Source organism: Grammomys surdaster, unplaced genomic scaffold (genome assembly GCF_004785775.1).
Source record: "Grammomys surdaster isolate TR1022 unplaced genomic scaffold, NIH_TR_1.0 125580, whole genome shotgun sequence".
NCBI lineage: Eukaryota > Metazoa > Chordata > Mammalia > Rodentia > Muridae > Grammomys > Grammomys surdaster.
This window is the reverse complement of record NW_021620426.1, coordinates 898,193-925,832: the sequence shown is the minus strand read 5'-3', so window position 1 is coordinate 925,832 and position 27,640 is coordinate 898,193. Positions and strand designations below refer to the sequence as shown.

At 35.7% G+C, this 27,640-nt stretch overlaps 1 protein-coding gene across 2 annotated transcripts in view; it reads right to left on the bottom strand.

Moving 5' to 3' along the window:
- The window catches only part of Zbbx (zinc finger B-box domain containing), an 87,563-nt gene that overhangs the window by 7,261 nt on the left and 52,662 nt on the right, over positions 1-27,640 (bottom strand). For both annotated transcript variants that reach the window (XM_028786770.1, XM_028786771.1), the window contains exons 11-15: positions 25,880-26,019; positions 22,363-22,652; positions 15,302-15,452; positions 12,164-12,286; positions 2,204-2,461 (exon numbers count right to left, since the gene is read on the bottom strand). In XM_028786770.1, coding sequence (XP_028642603.1) covers positions 2,204-2,461; positions 12,164-12,286; positions 15,302-15,452; positions 22,363-22,652; positions 25,880-26,019 — 962 coding nt within the window. The remainder of the gene's footprint in view (positions 1-2,203; positions 2,462-12,163; positions 12,287-15,301; positions 15,453-22,362; positions 22,653-25,879; positions 26,020-27,640) is intronic.

Below are 27,640 nucleotides of genomic sequence, written 5' to 3'. Positions count from 1 at the left end.
GGGGTTGGTTGGGTTTGGTTTGGTTTGGTTTTTGTTTTTCTTGTTGCCTAAAGTTTTCAAAATTGAGTTGGATCATTCTTATAAATATAGCAAAGTTGTAAAAATGTACTAAGGGAGAAAGAGGCTATTAACAGCAAAAAAAGCATGACAGAAAAGTTGGGACAAGAGTGGAATACACAAACCCACATAGTTCTGTGACCTCTTCATGTACAGTTGGATTCAAACTATGAATGACTTTAAGAGGTTTGCCTCCCTGATGCTTTGTTACTACCAGACAGTAGCAATGTTCAAGAATATGAGGGCCATTTGTCACATGCTTTGAAGCTATTCAGGTTGGATATAGAATGAGCAAGTAGAATTCCATCCTAAACTGTGGTTTGTTATCTAGCAGCTTGGGCACTGGTGCATTGTCTGGGTCCTTGGGCCCTTGTTAGATACTGCAGACACTTCACTTAGTATGCTTTTGGAGAAGATGCCAGTGGTTCTGTCCATGCATTCTAGGTTGGGAAAGGCTGCTTTAAAAGTTTCAACAGCTCAATTTACCGCCCGAAGAGGCTGGACAGAAGATTTTGAAAAGCTAAAGACATTAGCCCTTCATTACAATTGAAGAAAAGATAAAAACTATTCTATTTTCAAAGTGTTTTTTCATAACATTTTATGTGTGTGTGTGCATACACACATACACACACCAGTGCATATATGCATACATGAGAATGGTACAAAGAAACTGGGAGAAATGCTAACATGTGTGTCCCTTTGATTAATTTCTTTCATCCTTCCTTTTTTGTTATTGCTTTTTGTTTTGGTTTGGTTCGGTTGGGTTTTTGTTGTTGTTGATGTTTTACTAGTTTGTTTGAGATAGGGTTTCTTTGTACAGCTCTCCCTGTTGTGTAACTCTGTAGACCAGACTAGTCTGGAATTCAAAGACTTTGACTGCCTCTACCTCCCAAGTGCTGAGGTATCACCACCGTACTGCTGGGATAATATACTAGTTGCCAATCTTTGTCAAATGGCTTTATACACTGAAACATCCTGCTGGTCCCAAACATGAATGTTCTTATGTCACAACTTGTTTGAGTGTTGTTTAGATTGTAGAGGACCACACAAAGGTACTTAGTACCACATATTAAAATATATAATATTTCAATATATTTTATAATATTTTATATATTAAAATATGTGGTACTAAGTATTTTTGGTGTGGTATTGGGGATATCTAAGGAAATAGGACGTAAGGGAAGAGAATGTCTTTGTGTTTGTTTGTAGAGTAAGACATAAAGATTAGAGAGAGCCCACCATGGGCATTGCCTGGAGTAACAAATGCCAAAGGCTAGATTGCACAAAGACCTAGAGCCAAACATGACTGGGAAGAAAGAAAAAAATAAAGAGAAAGTGATAGAAGGAGGGAGGGAGGGAAGAAGAGAGAGAGAGAGAGAGAGAGAGAGAGAGAGAGAGAGAGAGAGCAACAGAAAAACAATCAAAATCAATTAATGGAATCATTCTAAATGGCATTCTGCTGTACTCATAAACTGGTGTCTATCCCATGTGTCATCAGAGAGGTTTCATCCAGAAACTAATAGAAAGATACACAGACCCACAGCCAAATATTAGGCAGAACTCTGAGAATCCTGCAGAAGAGACATGGAGGGTGATAGGGGGATGGACAAAGTATTACAGAAACCGGAGCAGTCAAGAACACTACATAAAAACTCACAGAATCAATCATCCTGGGATCACAGGGACTGAACAGACAGCCAAAGAGTTTGCATGACTACACGGGTCTGACCTAGGCCCTCTGCATACATGTTACTGTATTGTAGCTTGGTCTTCCTGCGGCACTCCTACCAGTAGAATCAGGACTGTCTTTCTCTGAATTTTTTGTTTCCTTTTGTAACCATTTTTCTCTACTAGTTGCTTCATTCATCCTTATTAGGAGGAGATAGGCCTAGTCTCATTGAAACTTGATTTGCCATGCTTGATTGATAACCATGGAAATCTTGTCCTTTTCTGAATAGAAACAGGAGAATGTTGGGTGTGGGGAGGCAATCAAAGAGCAAAGGACTTGGGAGGACAGGAGGGAAGGGAAACTGCAGTCTGTGGTCAGGATGTAATATATGAGAGAAAAATAAATAGAATTAGTAAGAAGAAAAAAACTGAAGCAGAACACAGAGCTAACATTTTGTAAGCAAAATCTAACATTTACCTGCAGGGTTTCTCAGTATATTTAATTCTTTTTCCAAAGTGTCTAAGGCTTGTTGATCAGCAGTGTTACCTCCGAAAAGCTCATTCTGGTCAGTGACATCAATGTATTCAATTTCTGAAATTTCAGAAGCAGCCCTGGATGGAAACTGAGCAGCTGCACTTTTCGATCTAGTATACGAGGACAAAAGGCAGCTGGTGTTTTTCTGATCAGAGTTGGAAACAGGAATATTCGCTGTTGATGGTCTCTGTGATTTCCAGCCTACAAGAAGAAAAGAAAGAAAACAACTGCTTTAAGATCCCAATTGGAAACCTGGTAGAGTGGCACATGCCTTTAATCCCATAATTCCAGCACACTGGAGAAAGAGGCAGGTGGATCTCTGTGCTTTGGAAGCCTGTCTTGGCTGGAGAGCCAGAGCTAAACAGAGAAACCCTGTCTTGAAAAAAAAAAAAGGAAAGAAAGAAAAAGAATAAAAAGAAAAAGAAAGAAAGAAGGAAAGAAAGAAGGAAGGAAGGAAGGAAGGAAGGAAGGAAGGAAGGAAGGAAGGAAGGAGATCCTTCACAGGTGTGTGTGTATACTTGTTTGTTTAATTTACAATGTGCATGTATGTGTGAAGGCGTGAAAGGTCATGAATATGCACATATGTTAATGGAGACTGGAGTTCTCATCCTCAGGGACACAACCCAACTTCTTTGAGGAAATTTTTCTCTTTGCCCTAGGTTTACTGATTAGACTCCAGTGTTTGGCCAGTGAGCCTTACTGTTGCTCCTAGAGCTACCATCCCATCAGTGGGATCACAAGCATACATCATCATGCCTGCATTTTTACATGAGATCCAGGGATTAAACTCAGGTTCTGGTACTTGGAAGTCAAGCACTTTACTAACTCAGTCATCCCCTGTGTCCCACCCTACATTGCACGTTAACAATACTAGTTGCTTCCTTCTTGAACGCAAACCAATAGAATTCATCAAACAATATTGGTGAGAAAGACAACTTTTGATTGTCACTTAGTTGAGCTATTCACAATTAGTTAATCTCAAATTACATCCATGGTGACATAAACAATTCTTCTGCGACATTTTTCTGAACTCAGGAAAAGAGAGCCTAATTTTAATAGCAGCTAAGACAAAATATCATATGACAAGCCAGTTTCAGACTAGTATACCACACATGCTCTATTCTAGTCTACCCAAAGCAGAATATCACACATGCTCCTGAAATTCTAGGAAAATACCAAATTCTGCCTTGTAAACGGGACATGATAAGTACACATGGTATATTCCTAAACAACTAATTTGACTTATCAGGGTTGTATGTATGTATGTACGTATGTATGTATGTATTATGCATGTATTTGATATAAAGACAGATAGGCTAGTGTTAAGGGCTAGGCCAGGTCAGGACTTTCCCTGAGGTCCTGATGCATGGAAAAGGAACTTAGTTCCCTGTCTAAAACCAGATACAGGTCTGGCAATGCCGTTAATATCCTAGGGACAACACCTTGTGGGAGGGACAACTCCTGAACACTCAGCAATTCCCATTGTATGAATGTGTTTTGCTGACTTTGTCTCATTTCTCTTTTCCGAAGAACTGTATACAAGATGCTACACATTTTTAATATTTTTATTGAAAATAGTTTCTTCTCTCATACAATACATCCTAACCACAGTTTCCCTCTTTCCACTCTCCCTAGCATCCCTGCCACCTCCCCTTTCTCTGCACTCCCCCTCCATTTCCATTTCAGAAAATAGCAGGTTTCCAAAAGATGACAGCCACATAGGACAAAAAGAAATACATTAAGACAAAGCAAAAGTTCTCATTTTGAGGTTGGAAAAGTCAACACAATAGGGGGAAGGAAGCTCAAGAGCAAGCAAAAGAGTCAGATACACCTGCTTCCTGCTGTTAGGAGTCCAGAAAAAAGCACCAAACTAGCAACCATAACATATATGGAGAGGACCTAGGGTAGATCAGTGCACACCCCATGCTTGCTCCTTCGGTCTCTGAAAGCCCATGTGGGATTTGCTTAATTGGTTCAGTGTGCCATGTTCTCCTCACATCTTCCCTCCCTTCTGCCTCCTGTAGTCTTTGGTCCCTCTTTTCTAGTGTGGTTCTAGATAATTACTTGGCATAAGACATCAGCTTGTGCAAAAATTCTAACTAGCTTTTCCATCTGCTTGATTTATATATCCTTGGCCCTCCCACTTAGGAGCTTGTCACTGAAAACCAATGTGCTGGTCCAGGCCATGCTAGTATGTAAAAACACTTATTTAAAAAGAAAATGAGAATTGGTGTTTAAGTTTTATCAATTTGAATTCATTCTCTACTACCCCTCAGTGACATGGTCCCAGAACAGACCCAACCAGGTTACTACCCCCTCACTGGCTCAGACAGAATTGTTTCCATTTCAGAGGTTGGCTCAGTTGATTTCTTTTTATGCAGTCTTTTACTACATAAAGAACGGAAAATCTTTAAATTCTATAGAGCATACATAATTCAAATTTTTCTCTTTTTTCTAAAAGATTCTTTTACAAAAGTCATGGGAATTTTCAAGGTGTGAACTCAAAGATTCACAGGACATGTGTATCATTTTGATTTACCATCAGATTTAGAGAAGTATTTCAAGTTAAACATAAGTATTTTAAAATATAAGTTTATAGCCTCTTAAATGAGCATTGCATAAGTTTTGAGATATGTAATTGCTATTATCATAGAAATCACAATTGAACATATCCTCAAAACATTATATCATGATACTGACTTAAAACTTGACTATGAAAGTCACCCTGTATAAAATAAAGAGTAAGTTTGTCTTTTTTCCCTTTTATTCTATGTTGAATGTAGTCGATATACTCAGAAGCCTCTGGATGCAACATGTAAATAGTTAATTAAAACTCACTATGGTAACACACAGAGGGTACTGACTGTAATCAACATTACAAAAACCAATTTTAAAAATTACTTTGCTAAATGTAATTATGAATAAATTAAGTCTCTGACCCATTTGTAACTGTGTGCAGAAAAATTTCTGAAGAAAGGTAATCAACGGACATTTGCCAGTGTATTGATTCTTGTTAAAATGCCCTCAAGAATTATTTTGATGACCAAAATTGAAAGTGATTTTCCTTTTATAGACTGTGGAAAGACGCCATATGCCATTCGTAGCCAGGAAGGAATAAACTGCCACTCCCGCATCAGGCCCAACCCAGCAAAGAAGCAGCAATTGCAGGAATTCTTTACAGAACACAAATATCCTGGATCTCTGGATACATTCTTTCTTTGGTGTCATAAAGCCTCATCAAATGCAAAGTTTAAACACATTTATATTTCTCATTGAAGCATAGCAAATAAAAGGAAGCTGTTATTAGTAAGGTCTGGGGTTCTCACAACAACAACAAAACAGAAGTAAGAAAACTATAAAATAACATAGATGCCCTTCAGAAAACTCAAGAGAGGACTCTAGTAGCTGCTGCTTTCAGCAGCATCTGGATACCACTGAGTTTGAAGTTAATTGATCCCAATTGAATGAAAACGTACTCAGGGGATAGATCAGACATGCTAGAACAGAGCAAAAAGCCATACAATCTTCCCTTCTGGAAATGGGCTCCACTATAATTTGAAGTCACCAAGACACAGAGATTTTATTATTTATTTATTTATTTATTTATTTATTTATTTATTGTTCCTTCAAGTACACATCTAATTCACTTCAGAATTTAATTTATGACCTTATTAATATCTTTGCTAAGGTTAAAACTCAACACATGAAAAATGCTAGTTGAAGCTACCATTCCATACTAAAACACTCACACATACAAAGAGAAAGAGAAAGAGAGAGAGAGAGAGAGAGAGAGAGAGAGAGAGAGAGAGAGAGAGAAAGAGAGAAAGAGAGAGAGAGAGACAGAGACACAGAGAGACAGAGAGACACAGAGAGACACAGAGAGACACAGAGAGACACAGAGAGACAGAGAGAGAGAGAACCATCATTGAATTGACAATATAGTACCAGAAAAAAGATTAATTAGATAGATTCCAGGAAGATTCTAGATATAACAAATTCCTTTTGGTGATACCTTAAGAACATATGTTTCATAGTTAGTACTGAAACTATGCTGCATATTGAAAAAAAATACAATGGTGTTAATGAGTACAAAACCACTAATAAGATCATGACACATAAATTAATCACCAACTAATAATACATAAAGTAATTGTTACTGCTATTCTCTATACTACCGAATTGGTGAAACAATTATAGCATGTGCTTTGCTGTAACATTTTTTTTTCTGTGCAGGTGTAGAGGAGATAACAGTCAATATAGAAATCCTTCCTCCATCACTCATATTTTTTAGACAACATTTCTCATGGAACCTGGAGCTCACTGATTCATCGTAGATTGGCTGGCTAAGAAGGCTCCAGGGATCTCTTTGTTTCTACTTCTCTAGTGTCTGGATGATGGGCTTGCTCCTCTGTCCCTGGCTTTCATTTGAGCTCTGGGATCAAACTCATGTCCCCTTGCAAGTATGGCAAGGAAATATTTCTACTGAGGCATTACCTAGCCTTCTTGTGTAGCATCTTAGCAACAAGATTTTTATCAAAAAACCCAGGAATTTAATTAATAAGTTTCCAAAATATTATTGGAATATATGCTACCCTGCATAATTATAAGAATTACTGTTAAAAATACAATGTGTTCTCAAAGACTTCTAGGAACACAAAGAACGTTAGCTGAGCAGTATGGTTTTGTGGGGAAAGTGCTTAGCTGGGTTGCTAAGAACCTTAAAATGTGTCCTCATTGAATCAGAAATTAGCCTGTGATCTGACATATGAAAAACCACACCTCACCTTTAAAATACAAAATTAGACAGTGAAATGTCTTAAATTCCATCCAGCTCTGAGAACCTGTAAATTAATACTTATTTCACTTCGATGATAAATATAATCTGTTAACCTCTAAATCTATCAAATACTGTGCCACAATTAAGGTATTCTAAAATGAGTCAGACATCATCCGTGCTGTCAACTTGCACTCCAGAATAGTAGAACCAGTCTCCATCACCGAGGAATATGCAAGTTACTTCCTGCTTTCTAACCAAGGTAACACACATGAGAAAATGTAAGGTTAGACAATGGCTTCTAGAAGAGAGAAGAAACTGGGTGAAACCCTGGGAGAGCAACATTATTTTTTTTTTTTAGTGGGAAATTGTTAGCTTTATTTACTGATTATGCTCAAAAGTATACATCTGAAAATGGAATAAAGAAAACAGAAAAATACTGCTATCCTGTGGCAAAGTACAATGTATAGTAGTTGTGTCTATGAAAATATACATTCACCTAGGCCAGTTGTTCTCAACCTTCCTAATGCTGTCACCATTTAATATAGTTCCTCATGTTGTTGGGATTCCTAACCATAAAATTATTTTTGTTTGAACTTTATAACTGCAATTTTGCTACTGTTATGAAATGTGATATAAATATCTGTGTTTTCTGAAGTTCTTTTTTTTTTTTAATTTCTTTTTTTTTTTTGAACATGAAATGCTTTTTTATAGCGTGTTTTACAAGGGGAGGGGGTAAGAGGGTCCAGGTGGTGGAAAAGTACAAAATCTTCTTGGCCTGTGCCTTGAAACATGTCATGGTCTATATGGTACACTGCCTTGAATTATGATCTACCTGCAGTTCTTCAGAAGATATGGTACACTGCTTGAGTTATGGTCTCCCTGCTATTCTTAAGAAGACATGGTACTCTGCTTTGAGTCTATCTGCAGTTGCTAAGCAGGATCTTGCAGCTGCCAAGCTTCAGAGGACATTGTGCAGGTGGGGAAAGGTAGGGGGTAAGGGTAAGGGCGAGGGTCCTGGCTTCTGGCATCTCCCCCTTCTCTGTTTAGTTAGAGAAGGCTTCTTATGTTCAATCCCAACTATGTGAGTTTTGAATTTGGATGTCTAATTATGGGGGGTCTTAGACAAGTTCACAACCCCAAAACACTGATGTGAGACAAGTCACATCGATGGTCGAAGGCTTTAGGCTGTCGACGATGGGCAACGTCAAGGGACTCTGATGTGGGTGAAAGGAGGGTGAGAGCCCTGTCTTAGGCCATGTAGGCTGCACCCACTCCCAGCACCACGCACTCCTTTTCGGCTGCATTGGGTGGGCCCCTGGGAAGTGGACCTACAATAATCCCGTCATTGGGCTAACTCACAGCCATCCTAGTCTCTTGTAAATGTTCAAGTTACCAACCATTTGTCAGTTTGGGGTGTAATATTGTCATAAAGGAAGGCTCCCCAATGTTAGCGGCCATATCAAGGGTGGCCTTGGTTTAGGAAAAAGCCAATTTTTGTTGTGGTGATCAAGAGGCCAAGCTCTCTAGCGAGAGAAATGAGGGCAAAGCCAGGCATACCAGGAACCCGAGTGCCCTCAAAGACCTAACTGAGGAGGTAGCATCTGATCTGAGATCGAAAGTAACCCTGTGGGGCCTTAATGAATTACAGAAGAAGGATCAAGGAAGCTTTACCATGGCTGACCTCAAGTATGAGAACAATAAGAGTTAGCAACCTCCACCTTCCCAATCCAGTGCCATAACGCCAGCTCTCCCGCCACCAACCTTAGCAGGAATTTACTGCCCTGAAAATTATCAGGCTTCACTCCTTGTCTGATCTTTTAAGTTTTGTTTTGTTTTTGTTTTGTTTTCCATCCAGGCTCTAAACTGTCTTAGTATAGAGATGAAGTATCTTCCAACACCCCTACCTCGGTCACACAAACCTTGCCCCGGAGACGCTGGACTCCACCCAGGGATGTTCATTTACTGTGTTCCTGCAGACTAAGATTCTGTACTGCACCCACTCACACCCAACTAAGCTTCACTTCCTCCAGTCCGGCTAAGTGTGCAACAGTCCTGGCTGTGGCGAGGAAGAAGTGAACTCTGAGGAGCAGCACAACCTCAGCAAGTTCTGAGGACAGAATAGTATTCTGCAAAGCATCCTGAACCAAAGGGAGAACCATTTGCTTAGGCTAAAAATAAGAGTATTGTCTGCCTAAGAACGAAGAGGAGCCAGTGAGAGAACAGAGTGTGTGTGTGTGGGGGGGGATGCCTTGAGGAGAGGTGTGGAAGGACTTCAGGTAAAGTCATTCATCAGAAGGAAGATTTTTTTTTTGGGGGGGACAGGTGGAGGTACCTTCCATTGCTAACTGGGGTATGCTTTTAGGCAATTAAATGTCCAAGATCTTTGCTCACATTAAAATATAAATTCCATAAATTATAAAATATGTAAATAATTTTCTGACTGAAAATATGAGCAAATCTCTCACTGATCATAAACAGTACAACTGGTTAGAAAGTTAGGAGAGTTCTGAAAAGAGTAAAAGTGAAACTGGAGCACAAGCCAAAGTTGGACAGTTAGCAAGGGCTCACCTGGGGAGTGAAAGTTGAAGTAGTTAAGTTTGTGCTGAGTTTTCAAAGGAGAAACCAGCATTTACAAATGAATTGGTCTTATCTAGTGCAAGTTAACTTGACCTCTTGCTGTCCAGCTGAAGATATTCTACAGTGTTAAATTTACAAAAAACATGAAATATTGAGGGAAGTTGGAACAGAAAGAGACTTGCCTCTAAACATGTATGTATTCTATCCTTTTTTACATCCACAGATTTTAAGGACCTTTCAGAAACTAACATTCCTACATACACTGGCATCAGTTCAGAGTCTAAAATTTCTATAGCCTGCTGCGCTGCCAAGAATATTTAATTTTGTTTCAGGCCACTATCTCTGTCCAGAACCCATTTACCAACTTTCCAAACTGGCCATTGTTATTACCTTTTAAAGACTCAACTAAATGTCATATAATCTGTAACATCTGACATATCTATTTTATCATCTCTACCTGCAAAAACATAAATAGCATACACAGACCTCTATTGTAGCTGATATATTATAATTTAATTTTTACGTTCTTATGGTTAGCAATTTCCTCCAAATAAGACTTTGGAAGAATCTACAATAACACCACAGAGAATGATTGACAATTGCAGATTATTGGCAATTTTGCTTCTTCCGGTAATGATCAACATTTCTAATGAAGAAATGAACAAATTTCCATTATAACTTGTTGACATTGGCATTTGAGAACTTCTGGATGAACACCTGGGTCAGGTTTCCGTTTTATCTCCAGTGGCTGGCGGTGGCTAGCCTAGGACATATGTTGTAAAAAAAGGGTTTTCATAGTAAATTACTCACTGATGCATCTGCCCCAGATAGTTACCTAAAAGCATCTGGCTATTTACATAGGAATATTTGTTTTGTAACTGAGTTCTCGCAGCATGTATTTAAATTTATTTTTAACAATACATAGTGACTTGAAACACAGTTCCTTCTCCCTTCCCAGGAGGCAGGAAGCAGCAAACTTGAGGTTGCTTTTAAATTTGATGTGACAATAAGTATCTAATTATTGAACTCCAAATATGTTATCATAAATGGGTGGTCTGATACTAAAAATATTATTTATGACGGTGAATCAACAGAAATTCATGTAGAAAAAAATCTAAACTCTCCAAGGATACTTATTCATAAAGTTTAGGTCAAAAGAGACTTATAAACCATATGTATATGAGCAAATCACATGTAATTAAATTTCTGGCTTGAAGAGAGGCTTTAAACCAAAGAAAATGGCCCATTTTGTCAAGTATTCCTCCTAAATTGCAATCTCCCTTAGACAAGGGAAAATTCTCATGAATCCTTTTATCCCCAGACTCTCAGGTGGCATTAGCATGGTATACAAATCCATGTTGAGCTGATTTAATTCTTTAATCTACATATTGCTACTTCATATAAAATACAGGAAAAACACAGATATACTATAACATTCATGATGGAATAAGAGAAATACTATAACCTACTAATGACAGATCCATCAGGAAAAAACCTGCGATAGATATCCAATAGTGTTTATCTATGCTCATATAACACAGAAAAATAATTAAATCGTAATCTTTAAAACATAAAGTTCCCATCATGAAAACATGAACCATTAGATTGAAGATTAAATGATATTGATCCTGGTTCTAAGATGCAATCTCAATATTGTTCAGGGACTTCATAAATTGGTACAAATAATCATAATAAGATCTCTAAGTCTTCATTAGATCCCTCCTTTCAGAGCTTAGGGAATCCAATAGAGGATGCAGAAAGTGTCAGAGAGAATGTAGGACACCAGGAGAACATGGCCCACTGAATCAACTAAGCGAGGCCCATATGGGCTAACAAAGTCTAGAGCAGCAAACATGGAGCCTGCAAGGGTGTGCACTAGATATATGTTATGGCTGTTAGCTTGATGTTTCTGTGGCACTCCTAAAAGTGGGAGTGGGTTTGTCTTTGACTCTTTTGCCTGCTTTTAAGATTCCCGTCCTGTAGGATTGTTTTGTCCAGCCACAGTGTGAGAGCTTTTGCCTCGTTTTATGTAGTTTTATGTAGTTTATGTAGTTTGGTTGTTGGCTCTTGAAGGCCTATTCTTTTCTGTGAGAATAAAGAAGGGTTGTGGATATTTGAAAGAGGTGCGGTTGGGTCAGGGAGCTTGGAGGAGAAAAGTTATGAGAAACTATGGTCAGGTGTATTGTATGAGAGAAGAATCTATTTTCAATTAAAAGAAGAATCAAGTAAGAAGAACACGAAATATAGCACAGAAGCACAGTTAATATGTAGAGAACTTGTATAAATATTGAAGATTGCTCAAAAACATACCATATTCTGAGCTACATTTTTAATATAATTCACCAATATGTTGCTGTGGAAAGTAACTAGGAATATAATTTATCTTTGAGAGAAATAATGAGTTTACTTGGTGGCTTGATTATTTCCCTTTAGCTTTTAGAGTATAACTGCACAAAATAATGATCAGATGACTAATAGCTTGATAAGAATCAAACAGTGAAACAAAATGAGAAAGCAACATGACACTTCTACCTTCCCATTGACTATACCTGTTTTTTCCTGTTGCATATTTGGAAGTGGATTTTCATCACTCTGCTGATTGTACAAGACATCTGTACTATCAGCATACTCACTTACGCTGCTCACTGGGATCCACATTTTGTCTTCTGAAACTAAAAAAAAAAAAAAGAAGATAATGCAATTTAAAGTATAAATTAAGTCCCACTCCCATAATACTAATGGAACACAGTAGAAGAGGACATAGAAAGAAGTTACAGCCAGAAGACACTGAGAAGGACTATGATATGTTCTTATCCATATGATGCACCAACTGCGATCATGGACTCTTCAAGAGCTGCAGTTGTCTGCACTAGGATTCCACAAGACTTCACAGTTTATCAGTGAGTCACAGAACAGGCACTCAGGCATTCCTACTCCTTCCTGGAAATGTATTGATATATGCTTGGATAATGTGGTTTGTCCTTCAGTTGTATGATCCTACATGGCTTTGATGGATAGGAACACAGTCACAGAGATAGTTCTGTTAAACTCTGTGGTGTTACAAAACAAAATGAAAATATACAGACTTAGAAAAGAAACTCATGAGAAAGAAGGATGTCCAATTTAGTTTTATGTCAACTTGACACAATCTAAAGTCATTTAGGAGTAAGTATTTTTAATTGAGAAAAGCCTTCCACAAGATTAACCTATTTTCTTGATTAATAATAGATGGGGGAAGGTCCAACTGACTTTGGGTAGTGTTAAACCTAGGCTGATGGTCTTGAGTTATATAAGAAAGCAGGGCAAGCCATAAAGAACATGCCAATAAGCAATATTCTTCCATGGCTTCTGCTTTAGTTCTGCTTCAAGGTTTCTGCCTTGATTTCCTGCCTTGATTTCCTTCGGTGGTATGGAAGTGAAAGAAAAAATAAATTTTACTCCCTAAGTTTCTTTTCACCATGATAGCTTGTTGTTCTAACTAAGACAAGGAAGATCAATATGGATAGAAAAAACATAAAATAGAATAGTCAGTAAGAATAACCAGAATATGTATATGATAGTGCTAAAGAATAAAAAAATTTAAAATGTACCTCAACATATTAGAAAAATCACATAAATACATTACTCATTTTTTTACTTCTACTATGTTCCCTAACAATGTTAATCTGAATTAAGGAACATTTACAGAAAAGAGCTATATTATGAAATGCAACCTCAATTGTGAAATAAAGCCCACTGAGCGCCTACTTCTTAATTATAAAGAAAAAATACTATAAATTCCAAAAGTTTACACAGATGTTTATAAAAATAAAAATTACTTTTAAAGTATATGACATAACACATTAAGATATACTAATCAATGAACAAAGGTATTTCTATGTTTGTGCTACTGAGATAGATCTCGGGGCTTTGCATTTACTACTCAATGACATTCAAAGGCCCCAAAATACATTTAAACATATAGAGAGTCAAGACCTAGCACCACAAACAAAATAACAAAACTCAAGAAATAGAGAATCTGATATAAGGTAAAACTACTGGGGGGCGGGCAATCTCCCTACACTGAAAAGTTGTGGACCTGGTAAGTTGTTTTAAGGAAATATTAGGCCTAAGTAACTGGCACTAAAGGATGAGGTCCTGAGTTTTATCCCTAGCCCTTGCTGTAAAAAGCCGGGTGTGTTAGAGACAGGAAGATCCCTGAGGATCAGAAGTCTGGTAGTTATTGAATCTATGAGCTCCAGATTCAATGAGAGACCTGATCTAAAAGAATAAGGATGAGCAATGAATAGAGAAAACACCTAATGCTGACCTCTACTTACTTACACACACACACACACACACACACACACACACACATAACAAATAAATAACTACAAACATGAAAAGTAAATAATAACAATAATAATAAATACCAATACTCCTCAAACTTGTCCCCAAAATTCGAGGAACACAAATTAACGTCATCTATGCTGCATTGTGCTATACAGCAATTTCTTCTTAACTGGAGTATTCCCTCCACAAAGAATTGGGGAAGCTCACAAAAATTAGGAAGGTAAAAGAAAAAAAGCTTTACATGTCTTGGAAAGCTGGAATTTATAAGATCCCTGAACATTACTCTCCAAGGTCATAGAACTGCTTCTGGAGAAAACTGACAGGTCAAGTAGCCAAAAAGCCCTTCCTGGACTGTTGATCTGCCTGAATCACTGGAGAGCTACTGTGGTTTAGCAATTGCAGATCATCACTCATGCTAGGCTGGTGAAATTCAGTGATGACAAATCCATACTTTGTCACATGATTAGCCTTACAAAGAAAAAATTGGTTTCTTTTATAAACGTAATATGTTATCAGTGATTTCCCAAGTGTGTCCTCTGGAATTTTGGAAGTTTGGAATATGTATAGAGAGAAAATGAACATAAGGTGACTCAGATATTCTAGCCTTATATTCTCACACTTTATCATAACAACATACATTCTTGCTTTTAATAAAACTTGGAATAATAGGCTAAGTGAAATATTGTGGCCCACTTATATAAATGAGTTAATTATAATAAGAAAAATGATACAAGGAGAGAGAAGAATGCTAGTAGCTGGGCACTCAAGAGAAAGGTTAACGAGTTATGTTTAATGAAAATAAAGTTTTGATCTAATAAGATATTTCCTAGAGATGAATGGCACTCACATTATATAAGAATATGAAAATAAAAAGTACCACCATATCATACACTGAACAACACTTAAAAAGTAATTTTAAGTTAGTTTTGTTTTAGAACAATAAAAAATGATATCAAGATTATAGAAGGAAACCAAAATTATATGTCAATCTTAGAAATTTAGGAGACCCTGGTATTTCTATGATTTGTTTTTATGACAAATGTTAAGGAACTATCCATATAATTCTTAGCTAATGAAGTGAATCAAAGAGATTTAGTATTTTGTCATATAAAATGAACAATGCTTTTAAATTCTTTACATGATCTTTTCAATATTATCATTTGCTTTTCCTTACATTCTGATATCCTCTAATATGGCAACTCACATGACTTCAATTCTTTCAGGTAAAAAAAGAGAAGGTTTTTGTCACTGAACAAAAATATCCATGATTTTTTTTTAAATGGCGGCAGCTTTTATAATTGAGTTAGGATTTGCCTAGAGTAGCCCAAAGATCATGATTCCTGATGAGAAGTTACCTGTGGATGTTATTTCAGAACATGAATGGCTCCCTTTTATGCTTGATGACTGGACAGCATTGGGTCTTTCACTTTTATCAACAGGAAAAAACTTCTTAGGTCCTTGATAGCGTTCACTTACAGGTTTTTTTCTGGGGGCTACTTTTCGTAACTAGGAAACAATATTTAACACTTGTTAATTTTCTAGCTCATTAAAACAAAGTCATGCAATCATTCATTCATTAAGCAACTTACTATGACTTTGATGCCAGTTTTGTCGTAGTAACTTTTATGCAGTAATAAAGAGACAAAAATAATACAATATATACATCCAATAAACACAAAAACTAATTATAAACTGAAAGTTGTTGTTGATCCAAGTAGGTTGAAAGTTTAATTTTTTTTTCTTTGTGTATTAATTTCTTTATTTTCTTCCCTTAGTGCAGTGGTCTTTCACCATTCCTAATGCTATGACCCTCATGTTTTGGTGACCCCAAAACATAGAATTATTTTTGTTGCTGCTTCATAACTGTAATTTTGCTATTCTTATGAATTTCAATGTACATCTGATATGCAGGATATATAGTATACTATATCTGTGAAAAGGTCATTAGATTCCCAAAGGATTCACAACTCACTTAGAACCACAGCCTTAGGCTATTTTCACGTAAAGTATGTTGAAATGAGGAAACTTGTACATGTGCCTCTGAACTACATTTGTGTTTATAAACAGAGTCAAAGTTGAAGTAGAAGGCCAATGAGAATAAATATGATGTCATGGTGCATATAGATGAAATCCAAATTACTCAGATATACAGCTAAAAACAAATATGCAAAAAAATAGGCAAAATGAAGAGAAATAACTTGTGATGTTGATATAGTCATAACCTAGAAAATCTAGACTGTGTCCCTTGGAATTATTACCTATTCCAACAGCCAACTCATCATTCAGTTTATGATTGTGATTAAAAGACAAAAATAAAACATAAGCTAGACATGTTGGCTTATACTTATATTCTCAGCACTTAAAGAACACTGGAACAGGAGGATTTCTCTGAGCTCAAGGGCAGCCTGGGTTACATAGTGTCTTAGAGTTTCTAGTTTTGGGACAAAACACCATGACCGAAGCAATAAGGAAGGAAACAGTTTATTCAACTTTTACATCCACGTCAAGGTTCACCATAAAGGTAGTCAGGACAGGAACTCAAGCAGAGCAGAAAAGGAACTCATCCTGGAGACAGACACTGATACAGAGTCATGGAGGGATGTTTGCTCCCTATGGCTTGCTAAGCCTGTTCCCTTATAGAATCCAGGTCCACAAGACAGCATAGCACCACTCACAACGGGCTGAGCTCCCCCTCCCCATCAATCACTAATTAAGAAAATGCCTTAAAGCTGGATCATATGGAGGCATTTTCTCGACTGAAGTTCCCTCATTTCACATAACTCCATCTTGTTTAAAGTTGATATAAGAATAGCCAGAACTTATAGTTAGCTAGACCCATTCTTTAAAGTATGAATCCTAGGAAGAAACAATAATTGATAAGCAAAACCTTTAGATAGATTTAGATACAGTGAGAGTGATTATCGGTATTAAATAATTCCATGAGCAATGTAATACTTAGTAGTTCCATAAATACCATAAAGTGATTCTTATAACTCCAAACAAAGATATAGATAGCATTTAAACATCTTAAAATAAGGCTGGCAACCAGTAATGTCTACCATTCAGGAATCCCACTCCACTCTCCAGGACTATTTTTTATAGCTCTCCCAGATATTTATCTGTCCTAATATACACAGATTATGCCATTACCAAACTAAAACACATTTTTAAATCTGAGTTTAGATTTTGGAAATTTATAATGGTGATATTTTGTTTTGCATTAATTTTTTTCAAATTCACAAAGTTTACTATAGACAGTTTCAGAACTGGAATAACCAAGGACCTCCAACTAGTTAATTTTCATTCCCAGTATATCTCAAAACCATAATCCAGTAGGCAGTTCTGCTTTACAAAGATAGAAGTCCAAAATGAACAATCTTATACTTGACTTTTAGGAAACATCACAGCCAAAATTATTCTTGATTCTTTAATATCAATTTTATTCTTGAATATAATAGATTTCTACATGATTTCTGGCAAGGGAATTATCACTTGGCTAAAGTGGAGCTTACAGGTCAAACCCTTGAATATCTGGAAGAAAGAATCCATTCTTCAGACTGTGAAGGACCAACTCTTCTGATGTCTAATCTCAAAAACTCTCGCTATTGAAAAGACTCTTGGTGGTGCCTTCCTGTTACTCAAGTTCTTTGTACTTTGAATCCTACTCTCCCCTGAGACTAGCCTAATCAATTCCTGAGTGAAGATACTCAATCTTCTGGCCTCTCAGTTTGAAATGACTACTAGCAGAAGATGATCTTTTTGTGAAACAGTTAGAGTTTTAGTCCTTCATGGAGTACATTCCATATTGTTACCTTACTGACAAACTTCTAGGAATACTTGTTATTTAACTCACCATGAAAATACGAGGTCAAAAGCACAGTGTTCCATAAATGAGCATTTTACTGTTCATGACACTGTCTTAGACTATTTCTCTAGAAGATTGTGGAGAGTCACTGCTTACTTGAGTTGCTAAAGGATGATTACTTTAGACTGTTCCCAAATCAAGATAGTTGGAGTAGCAGATTCTTTGAGACAAACAGATGAATAACACTAAAAATTTCTCAGAAATATCTGTAAATTTGCTGAGCATATTTTCTTGAAATTCAGTAGTATCTTCCTGAGCAGCTAGGTATGAGGCACTTTTGCTCTGTGATAAAAAAATGTTACCACACATGAACACAGATAAACTGACACCCATGCATGTTCTGCACCTGACATTTCAGTCTCTGTGAGCCCATGTGAGCCCATGTGAGCCCTGCTATGTTGATTTGGTGGGCTGTCCTCTAACCCCTCTGATTCCTACAATGTTTTCTCTCTATTCTGCTGGGTTCTCAGATCTCCAAGGGGAAGGATCCAATGGAGACACACAAGTTAGAATCTCTCTGCTAAATGGCTGGCTGGTGGTTTGTGAACCCCTCCCATCTGCTGCCAGAAGAAATCTCTCTGATGTTGACATAATGTTGCTACTGTGGGACTCCTAATAATGGAAGCAAGTCTCTCTCGAACTCATTTGTCAGCTCTAGAGACTCTTTTGCTCATATTGGTTTACCTTGTCCAGTCTTGATAAGAGGGGACATGATCTGGTTGAAGAGGTAGGAGATGCCAAACTGGGATTAATTATTATCAATAACTAATCATGTTTTATTTTGTTATTGATATACTCTGTAATGCATGCTTGTATTGTAATTTATTACAATCATAGTATATCTATGTAAATATTTAAAGATCTTAAATGTTTGCAAATACTGTCATTTTTCTCTATGAATTTTCCATAATTAAATTTCAATATATTTTGAGTTATGTTAAAAAGTATGGTTGTGTTTCATCTTAATATTAATTTCATCATAAGAGTTACCAGAAAATGTTTATTTTCAAAATGACCTTTATTAAGGTAATGGAAGATGTACTTTATTAATTGTTTAACAAAAATATTTTAAATTTCTCAAAAACTTTACTATGTCCATTGTGCATTTGAGTTCTTCAAAGCCAGTAGATTGACTTTTTATAAATCAGTTACCAGAGTTTATTCACCATTATTTTCTGTTTTCTGAGTTTGCATTCTGAAAAAAATAATGTTTTTCAAATTTCTTCATTAAAAGTATATTGGCCTCAGGACATAATTGAGGGCTGTCATTCATTTTCTTTTGCATAAGAGATTGTTTTGTTTAAAATATAAATTCTTTAATTATTTGTTAAATTTCACTTGAAAATCTTTGATGCCTGGTTTTCCTTGCATTGTTTTATGAAGGGAAAACTATATGCAGAAAAATAAACGCATTTACTATTAGTTCAAAAATGTTCGTTGTGTCTTCATTCATTATTTTGTTGTCTTAACAGATTATCACATAGAGGGAAATTTGTGAAGAAAGTAAATTTTCCTTCATTCTGAATATTCTAAATCTTAGGATCTGGGGTCCATGTCTTCTCAGTGCCTTCTTACTCTACCATCACATGGAGAAAAGTGGATGAAAAGAAAACACCAGAGACCTAAAGGTGTTACAGCTTATTGTTGTAACAAACTTTGTGAAATGCAATATCCTTTCTACAATAACAATAGCAAGTCATTCATAAGGAAAACACACATGACTCAATCAATACATTGTACACTCTGCTTCTTGACCTTAATACGCCTTGCACTAGAGATCAGGTTTCCAACATAGAAACTTTGGAAAACACAACCAAATGATGGCAAGTGACATCTGTCTCTTTAGATTTCTAAATTCACAATAAACTTTCAGATGTCATATTTATAGAAAATATATGCCACTTTTCAACATTTTGATTTTAATAATATATCAATGTAATAACAGTTTAAAATTATATTTTTCATGCTGATTCAATATATAAATCTTTGTACCTTTTCACCCATACATTTAGAATTGCGTCTTATTAATCTTTTTTATATAAATAACAGCTTCTAGTGTTGGTATAACTTAAGTTCTATATCTTATATCTTTCTTATCCTCACTAATTCTTTATAAGCACATTAAACTTATCTTATTATTATTGAGTTTTCACTACTTTTGTGCCAGGTCTGTGATTCATTGCTTTTCACTTTTTTTCTTCCATTCATGATTACATGTTCTCTTGTGATGACAGTGGCTTTATACCATAGTAAACTTATGCCAGCACAGGGTCCTCAATGGAGAAGTTATAGAAAGGACTGAAGGAGCTGAAGGTGTTTGCAATCCCATAGGAAAAACAACAATATCAAGCAACCAGAGCACACCCCCGCAGATCTCCTAGGGCCTAAATTACCAACCAAAGAGTACACAGTGATTGTCCCATTGCTCTAGATACATATGTAGCAGAGGATGGCCTTGTAGGGCATCAATGGGAAAAGAGGTCCTTGGTCTTGTGAAGGCTCAATGACCCTGTGTAGGGGAATGAGAGGGTGGGAGGCAGAAGTGGGTGGGTGAGAAGGGGAGCATCCTCATTGAAGCAATGGGAGGGGGTTTCTGGAGGAGAAACTGGGAAAGGGGATAAAGTTTGAAATGTAAATAAATAAAATATCCAATAAGAAAAGAAAATACATTTAATACACCTGAGCCATCAAAATTATACTTTATCTGGATTTCAACATCTAGACACAACTGTGTATCCTACTAAATATTCCAAGACTACAAACAATAAACTTCAAAATTGAAATATGACTCTAATAAATGTATATTCCTTTAATGGAATAATAAGCGACACAATTTGTAAGCAGAACCACAATAACAGACCATCTGTATACACATTTTCTAGTAAGTAATTTTTCTTCCTGTGAAGTAAGAAAAGACAAAGTGACAGACAAAGGGAGATAGAAAACTTGGTAATCTAAGAATTCAACCATCTGTGAACCTTTTATGGTCTTAAGCATGCTGACAGAAGGCACCAGACAAACATACTCTAAGGACTAGCCTTTTTGTTCCTTCTCAAATACATTTGGTGTCAGAGTGCCACCAGCCACATCAGTTCCCTGAGCCAGTTTCCAATGAACATCCTGAAGATAGAATAGGATAAATTGACTCCCCACAGAAAAATCAGCATTCCCTAAGTGTAGGATTCCTCCTCTACATTAACAGATATATCAAACCATCATCACCACAATACACTGTTGAACATGGAAAAAATGTATTCTTGGTTGTGTGTGTGTGTGTGTGTATGTGCGTGTGTGTGTGTGTGTTTCTGTTTCTGAAAATAGACATCATAATCTACTGCTTTCTTCACTGGGGCAGTAGAATGACAAGTGAGACCTTATATGGGAAAACTGCTGCTGGATAATCTTTGTGAGATTCAGTCAGAAAGGAATTGAGTTTATATCCCCCATATACATCAGGTCATTCCTAGGGATGACCATCATGAGTATAATCATGAGTATATATCTTTGTTTGGAAATTACAGGAAAGAATATACAACCAGCTGGATAGTTACATACAGACCTGTGCAAAATTATAGCTCTTGTGTTCCAATTCTCATGTCAGATATTTTATTGACCTGGCCCAAATCTACCCAGACCAGTTTTCCATCGTCTTGCTGCACATGAGGTTATTTCCTTTCGTACCAGATCCATTCCTTGGTATCTGAGCAGATGTTTACAAATCTGGGATTTTGAAGAAGTCTCAGGTTCCAGTTTCATATTTCAAAGACACTGCATTTTTGATAGGATGGTGCAAAAACAAACAAACAACAAAAATTCTGCCCCAAATCAAATGATCATGCACTCATTTCATTCTCCCACATGTTTTGGCTCTTGTTTCAGTTTAGGCTACAGAAAATGACTTTAAAATTAAATTTTAAGTACTGAAAAAAGGGTGGTTTATCTAATTCCCAAGAATTTTATTATTAATAATCATAACAACAGAAGACTTCTACTATGTAGAATAAAGATTCCAAAACATTTCAAAATTTGGCATGAGTACATTCTTTGTTTGTTGCACTATTTCCTCCTTAGTCATATTCCTGAAATCATGACTTGTTTTACCCACATTAAAAGCAGCAGTCATTTTCTCTGCACCTGAACTGATATCACTTTCAACAATAAGCATATTGATATACGTGTGTATGTACATATGCATATATGTATGTGTATATATATATATTATATATATTACAGAATGCATTATATTCTATTCTTCTTAAGCAAATTTTATTTGCAATAACACTTGCATTCTTAATAGGTCTATGTAATGGCTCTGTAACAACATTTGTCACAGAAAAATGCATGTTAAAATGATATTTATCTTATAGGACTTTGTCATATATAAACCTCTAGTGTCTGTTTCCATATGAGTCATTCTGTAGCTATCACCTTAAGATGCAGCACATTTTAACTGCAGTAGAAAATAACCTTTTAGTATGTACTATGCCAAAACATCATTTTCCCAAGAACAACCTTATAAATTATTAATGCAATAATATAATAGATATTTACCAGTGGTGGCTTTGTGGTTTTTGAATCTTCCACATTTGGCCTCTCATTTGGATTGCTGCATTTCAATGATGTGTTGGTGTCTTGAGATGAATTCTCCTCTATGAAGGATGTAGAAAAATCTATAGTTGGCAAGGAACTCTTGCTCCCAAGTGACATGCAGGAATCAACAGAGTCTTTGTTATTTTGGGGGTCTATATTTTTCTCTGTTTCATTTTTCTCAAAAGGGGTGGTTTCTTCTATATTTTTGAACTCATCAGAATAAATACTAGACTCCAGAGTGCTGCCGAAATCTGTGTTTGAAAAAATCCATAAATACATTAAAACTCAATTGATTATATTGTTCAAAAACCAAAAGTCCAGTGGTTAGGCTCTCCAGTGGTTAAAAGTGGTTGATGTATAAACATTGTTTTATCAAAACCTGTTTACACATTTCCATATTCTACCTTATCAGTTCAAATTATGCTAAAACAAGGCAAAAGGAGTCAACTATATAAAACAGCAGTAATGAGGAGACAAAAAGAACGTGTGGCAGGAATATCTACTGTACCAACATACAAAATGAGCAAGGCAGTATTAGTTATCATCTCATTATGTGTGCCCCAATTCTCCTCATTTAGATCATTGGTTTTTACTGGACTGCAGACTGGAATCATCAGCTGTTCTTTAAAATTGTCAGTGCATAGTCGACCTCAACCAATTAGACTCTGAAGTAAAACTCAGGCAATACCATCTGTCATTCCCTCCCATCAATCTCTGTATGTGACTAATGGGAAGCCAGTGTGGCAAAGCACTGAGAAAGATGCTACAAGGATTCAAAATACTTTAAAGATTTTACCACCAAATTACTTTCACTTTAAAATACACCAACCATTATTTGTATTGGATAGCATTTAAACTGTTCAACTCTTAATTTGTTCCAAACTAAATACCTCTATTTGATGATAGGTTATGTCAAATAGTAGAGAATTTAATTAACACTTCTCTGGTATAAATTCTGGCTATAGCCCCAAAGTGTTGCTTTCATTACCAAATAATTATATAACATGAGGAATATTCCATTTAATATTACTCATAGGAAAATTATCCTTCAAACTGCTAGAGTTAATAAAAGCGACAAATATTATGAGAAATGAAATAAATATATATAAGAGATGTACTTCTAAAAGAACATTAGATAGGTTGTAAACATGGTGTAATATCAACAATAATCCTATGCTTACCCCTTAGAAGGATCCAAATATAAAAATATATGCTATGTTAAAATAAAAGATGGCATGTGCATTGAAAAGTTTATAGATAATTTCAATAATGTTTTACAAGACTGAAAGATACTGCAGCTGAAAACTTTTTCATAATGCTCTACAATAAACCTTGTTGGGAGTACGATAATAGAAGTAAGACAATGGAAGAAAATATATGGAAAAATACATCTGAGAATGTGTACTGTCTGAAGTATAGACAGAACATTTAAAATTCTATAATAGAAAGGCAAACAACTAAAATGGACAAAATGTGAATAAATATTAAAATGATACAGAGATGAAATATTAGAATATCAGAGTATATACAAAGATGTCATTTGAAGTCCCATCATTGAACCCTCCCCACTACACACACACAAACACACACACACACACACACACACACAGAGAGAGAGAGAGAGAGAGAGAGAGAGAGAGAGAGAGAGAGAGAGATGTTCATACTCAGATGCCCCAAATTATATACAAATGGCAAGTAAATATATCAAGAAATGTTAAATATCAAATTTCACTCTGGAGCTGAACATTGAAACCACGTCAAGGGTCAGGAAACACTGCATCAAAAGGAATTCTCTTTTCCTGTGGAAATGCAAAATGTCTCAGTACTTTGGTAGAAAGAAAGGTTGTGGCTTAGATATGGACTGTAATCCACAGGCTAATACATTTGGACACTTTGTCTCCAGATGGTCTGGGAAGGTTATAAAACTTTTGGAAGGTAGACCCTTGAGGGAGGAAGAATATCAGTAGGGATGGGATTTGAGATTTTATAACCTGGCCTGAATTCTTGTTTTTCATTTCCCTGTATATTGATAAAATGTGATGATTTCTGCTCCCCTGACTGCTGAGGAGCCTGCTATCATGCCTTCCTTGACACAATGGACTGTATCCTTCCTATAACTCTAATCTAAAATAAATCCTCTATTCCCAACTTTCTTTGAGTATTTTATCACAGTAACAGAACATATGAGTAATAACTCATATGTGGACTTTAGTAGAAGCTATATTCATATTTGCTAAACCTTAGACACAAAAGATAGTCTTTTATAGTTAATTGGATATTAAATAAATTGAAGTTGATTCATACAGTACCATATTACTTAGCATAAAATGAGCTTTTGTCTGTGGAACGTGAATAGAGGAGGAAGCAGTGTAAATTTCAATGCAAAGGGAATCCTTCAGTTCTTTGTAATTTCTGCTCAACTTTGATGTAAATAAAAATCATATCTAAACAGTAGACATTTTTAAATATCATTGAAGTAACACATAACTATTTGAGCTCACAATTTTCTCAAACACAACTGAAAGGTGGCTTTAACTTCGCAAAACAATACCAACTAAATATGTGTTCAAAGTGATAAGTTCCAATGCATTTGGACACTTTGCACATGCAGTTCACATGGGCCTTACCAGTTGAAAATATCAGGACCAGTAGGACTGCCATGAAGTCACCACTGTTCCTCATCTTCTGCTGGCAGGTTAGGCTACCAAAAGATTTAAATCAGTTATTTTTTAAAATGCCCAAAGGTATTTTTCAACTTCTTCACAAGGATGTACCTACTGGTTTCCTGAAAAATCTTAGGCTTATAAAATAGAGTATTTGAAAAGAAACTAAAAAATAATCCAGAAACTAAATTGTAGCTTAGTAGAAGAAAGTCATAGGAAGATGATGGAATTTCAAGGTGACTGAGTTTGAAGGGTAGATATGAAAATCGACTATCAGATCGGGACACTTCAGCATGACTCTCTAGATAGTGATCTTAAATCTTAAATCAGAAAATCCCAATATTTCTATTTAACATTCAGATCCACAAAGTTCAAAAGATTAGATGGGAGGACACCACAGAAATAAAAACAATGAATTGATAGGCTCAGGGTTTATATCATAAACTTCACATCCAATGTGAACATTATAGGGAACTGTTTAATTGTATGAGAAGGCAAAAGTCACTTATCACACTTTCACCTCTAAAACTTTCTCTCTGTGGCTTCAAAATGACACTTTACTTAATATTAAATGTTATAGAGAACTACAATGACTGTATTTGCTTATAAATACAATACTGTTATCTGTTGATTAAAAGGGTTATTTTCAAGGGAATTACATATATTCAATCAATTTTCTTCAAACAACTCATTTTTTTCTGATTTTAAAATGAACAGAATAATAATCAACATGTTCCTCAACCACCACAGCTATTGTTTTTATTAAGTTACTGACATTCATTATTAAAATTTATTAAGCAAAAAGAATGTCTTACCTTTTAAGTCATCCTTGTGGTACCCAGAATTTGTTCTCAAACAGAGACTTAAGAGGTCTGCTTTTCCCTTGTTGAAAATAAGATGGTGATGGATGTCATTTTCACATGGGAAGCAAGTCTGATAATCCGGATAGGTAGAACTTTCATGTTTAGGGACAAGCACAAAGAATGTGTTGAAAGCAATGGTCCCTGAAAGTTTTGGTTTATTAATACATTAGGTTACAATTTAATTCTGGTTTTAAATATTTGTAGTCATATTCTACGCAGTAAAAACAAGTGCTATTATGGACAAGATATATGACATAAAAAATTGCAAGTACATTGCAACATTTCAATAAAAACTTCCTATGTAATAATATATCAATATGTTAGACTTATTCAATTTTTCAAGAACATTTCAGTTTCATGGAATTATAATCATGGTATCTCAGGAATGAGTCTGTGTTCCATTTAGAGGTGGAGGTTAAAAATAATATGTATTACTACAATTCACTTACCATCAATGAATATTATCTGTGTACACAGCTGTACTGTTACATTCACATCAGACTAAGCAACACATGATTTATATGTAAACAATATAATCATAGCACTCATGTGTTATAAACAAAACCATCACTTGTGATTCAAGTAAATGAGATATTATAGTCTTGTAGATACCTTCAAACAAACACTGTTAATATTAATGCCCAATCATAATGGAAATTTTCTTTACCTCCTCAAACATTTTACACAGGGGTCAAAGAAGACATTGGATAATGTATATTAAAAAACAAAAATAGGGGGTGGTGATATGATTCAGTTACCAAGTTTTATGAGCCAAGTTCAATCCCCAAAACATATATGGTAGAAGGAGAGAACCTGTTCCTACAAGTTGTCCTCTGATCTTTACATGCACATATATGTCAACACACACATGCACACACACACACACACAGAGAGAGAGAGAGAGAGAGAGAGAGAGAGAGAGAGAGAGAGAGAGAGAGAGAACTATAAATGACTAAACAATCTCTTAAGAGTAGCAAGCAGAAATGACATTCCTTCCCCTAAGGAGACACAATAACATATATTAGCCTCTCAACTACTGATCAGAAAATTGTCTCCTATCAAAATATTGCTACCAACTGCAGCTCTGCTATTCAGTATTTGAGACCCTATATCCACACAGAAAGCTGCCTGAGGTTCAAGGTTAGGGCACCACTTAGACTCAAAACTGCTGTGATATATAAGGAAGGGTAGAAGCTGTCCTGAACCGAGCTCTAGTAGAAGTGGAGCTGGATCCCACTATTGAGTCATAGTGAGCATTTGTTATTGACACGAAAATCCTACAGTTCATAGAAAGATATTGTTTTTTAACTTTACTAAGTGAAAAAATAGTTTTGATTATTTATATGAAATGAAAAACACAAAACAATTTTAATGGGAACTACTATACTTCTATTGCTAGTCATGTATTGGGTTTTGCCTAAAGAACAATATTATATTAGAGAAGCTCTTGAACCTGATCATTTGTGTAAGTTCTTATTTTAGGGATCAAAAGAAAGTACAGCCAAACAGGATTTTTAAAGGAAAATGTGCTGATATATATTATATACAAATTAGAAAACTATTTTAAAAGATAGCAATCACTAAATTCCTTAAAATATCTAAAGTAATAAAAATATTAGACAAACTGCAACTATGTTTTATAAATGACTAAATTAAAATGATATGTACAAATTGCTACATTAATAGGTTAACATTAATAAACATTTAAACATC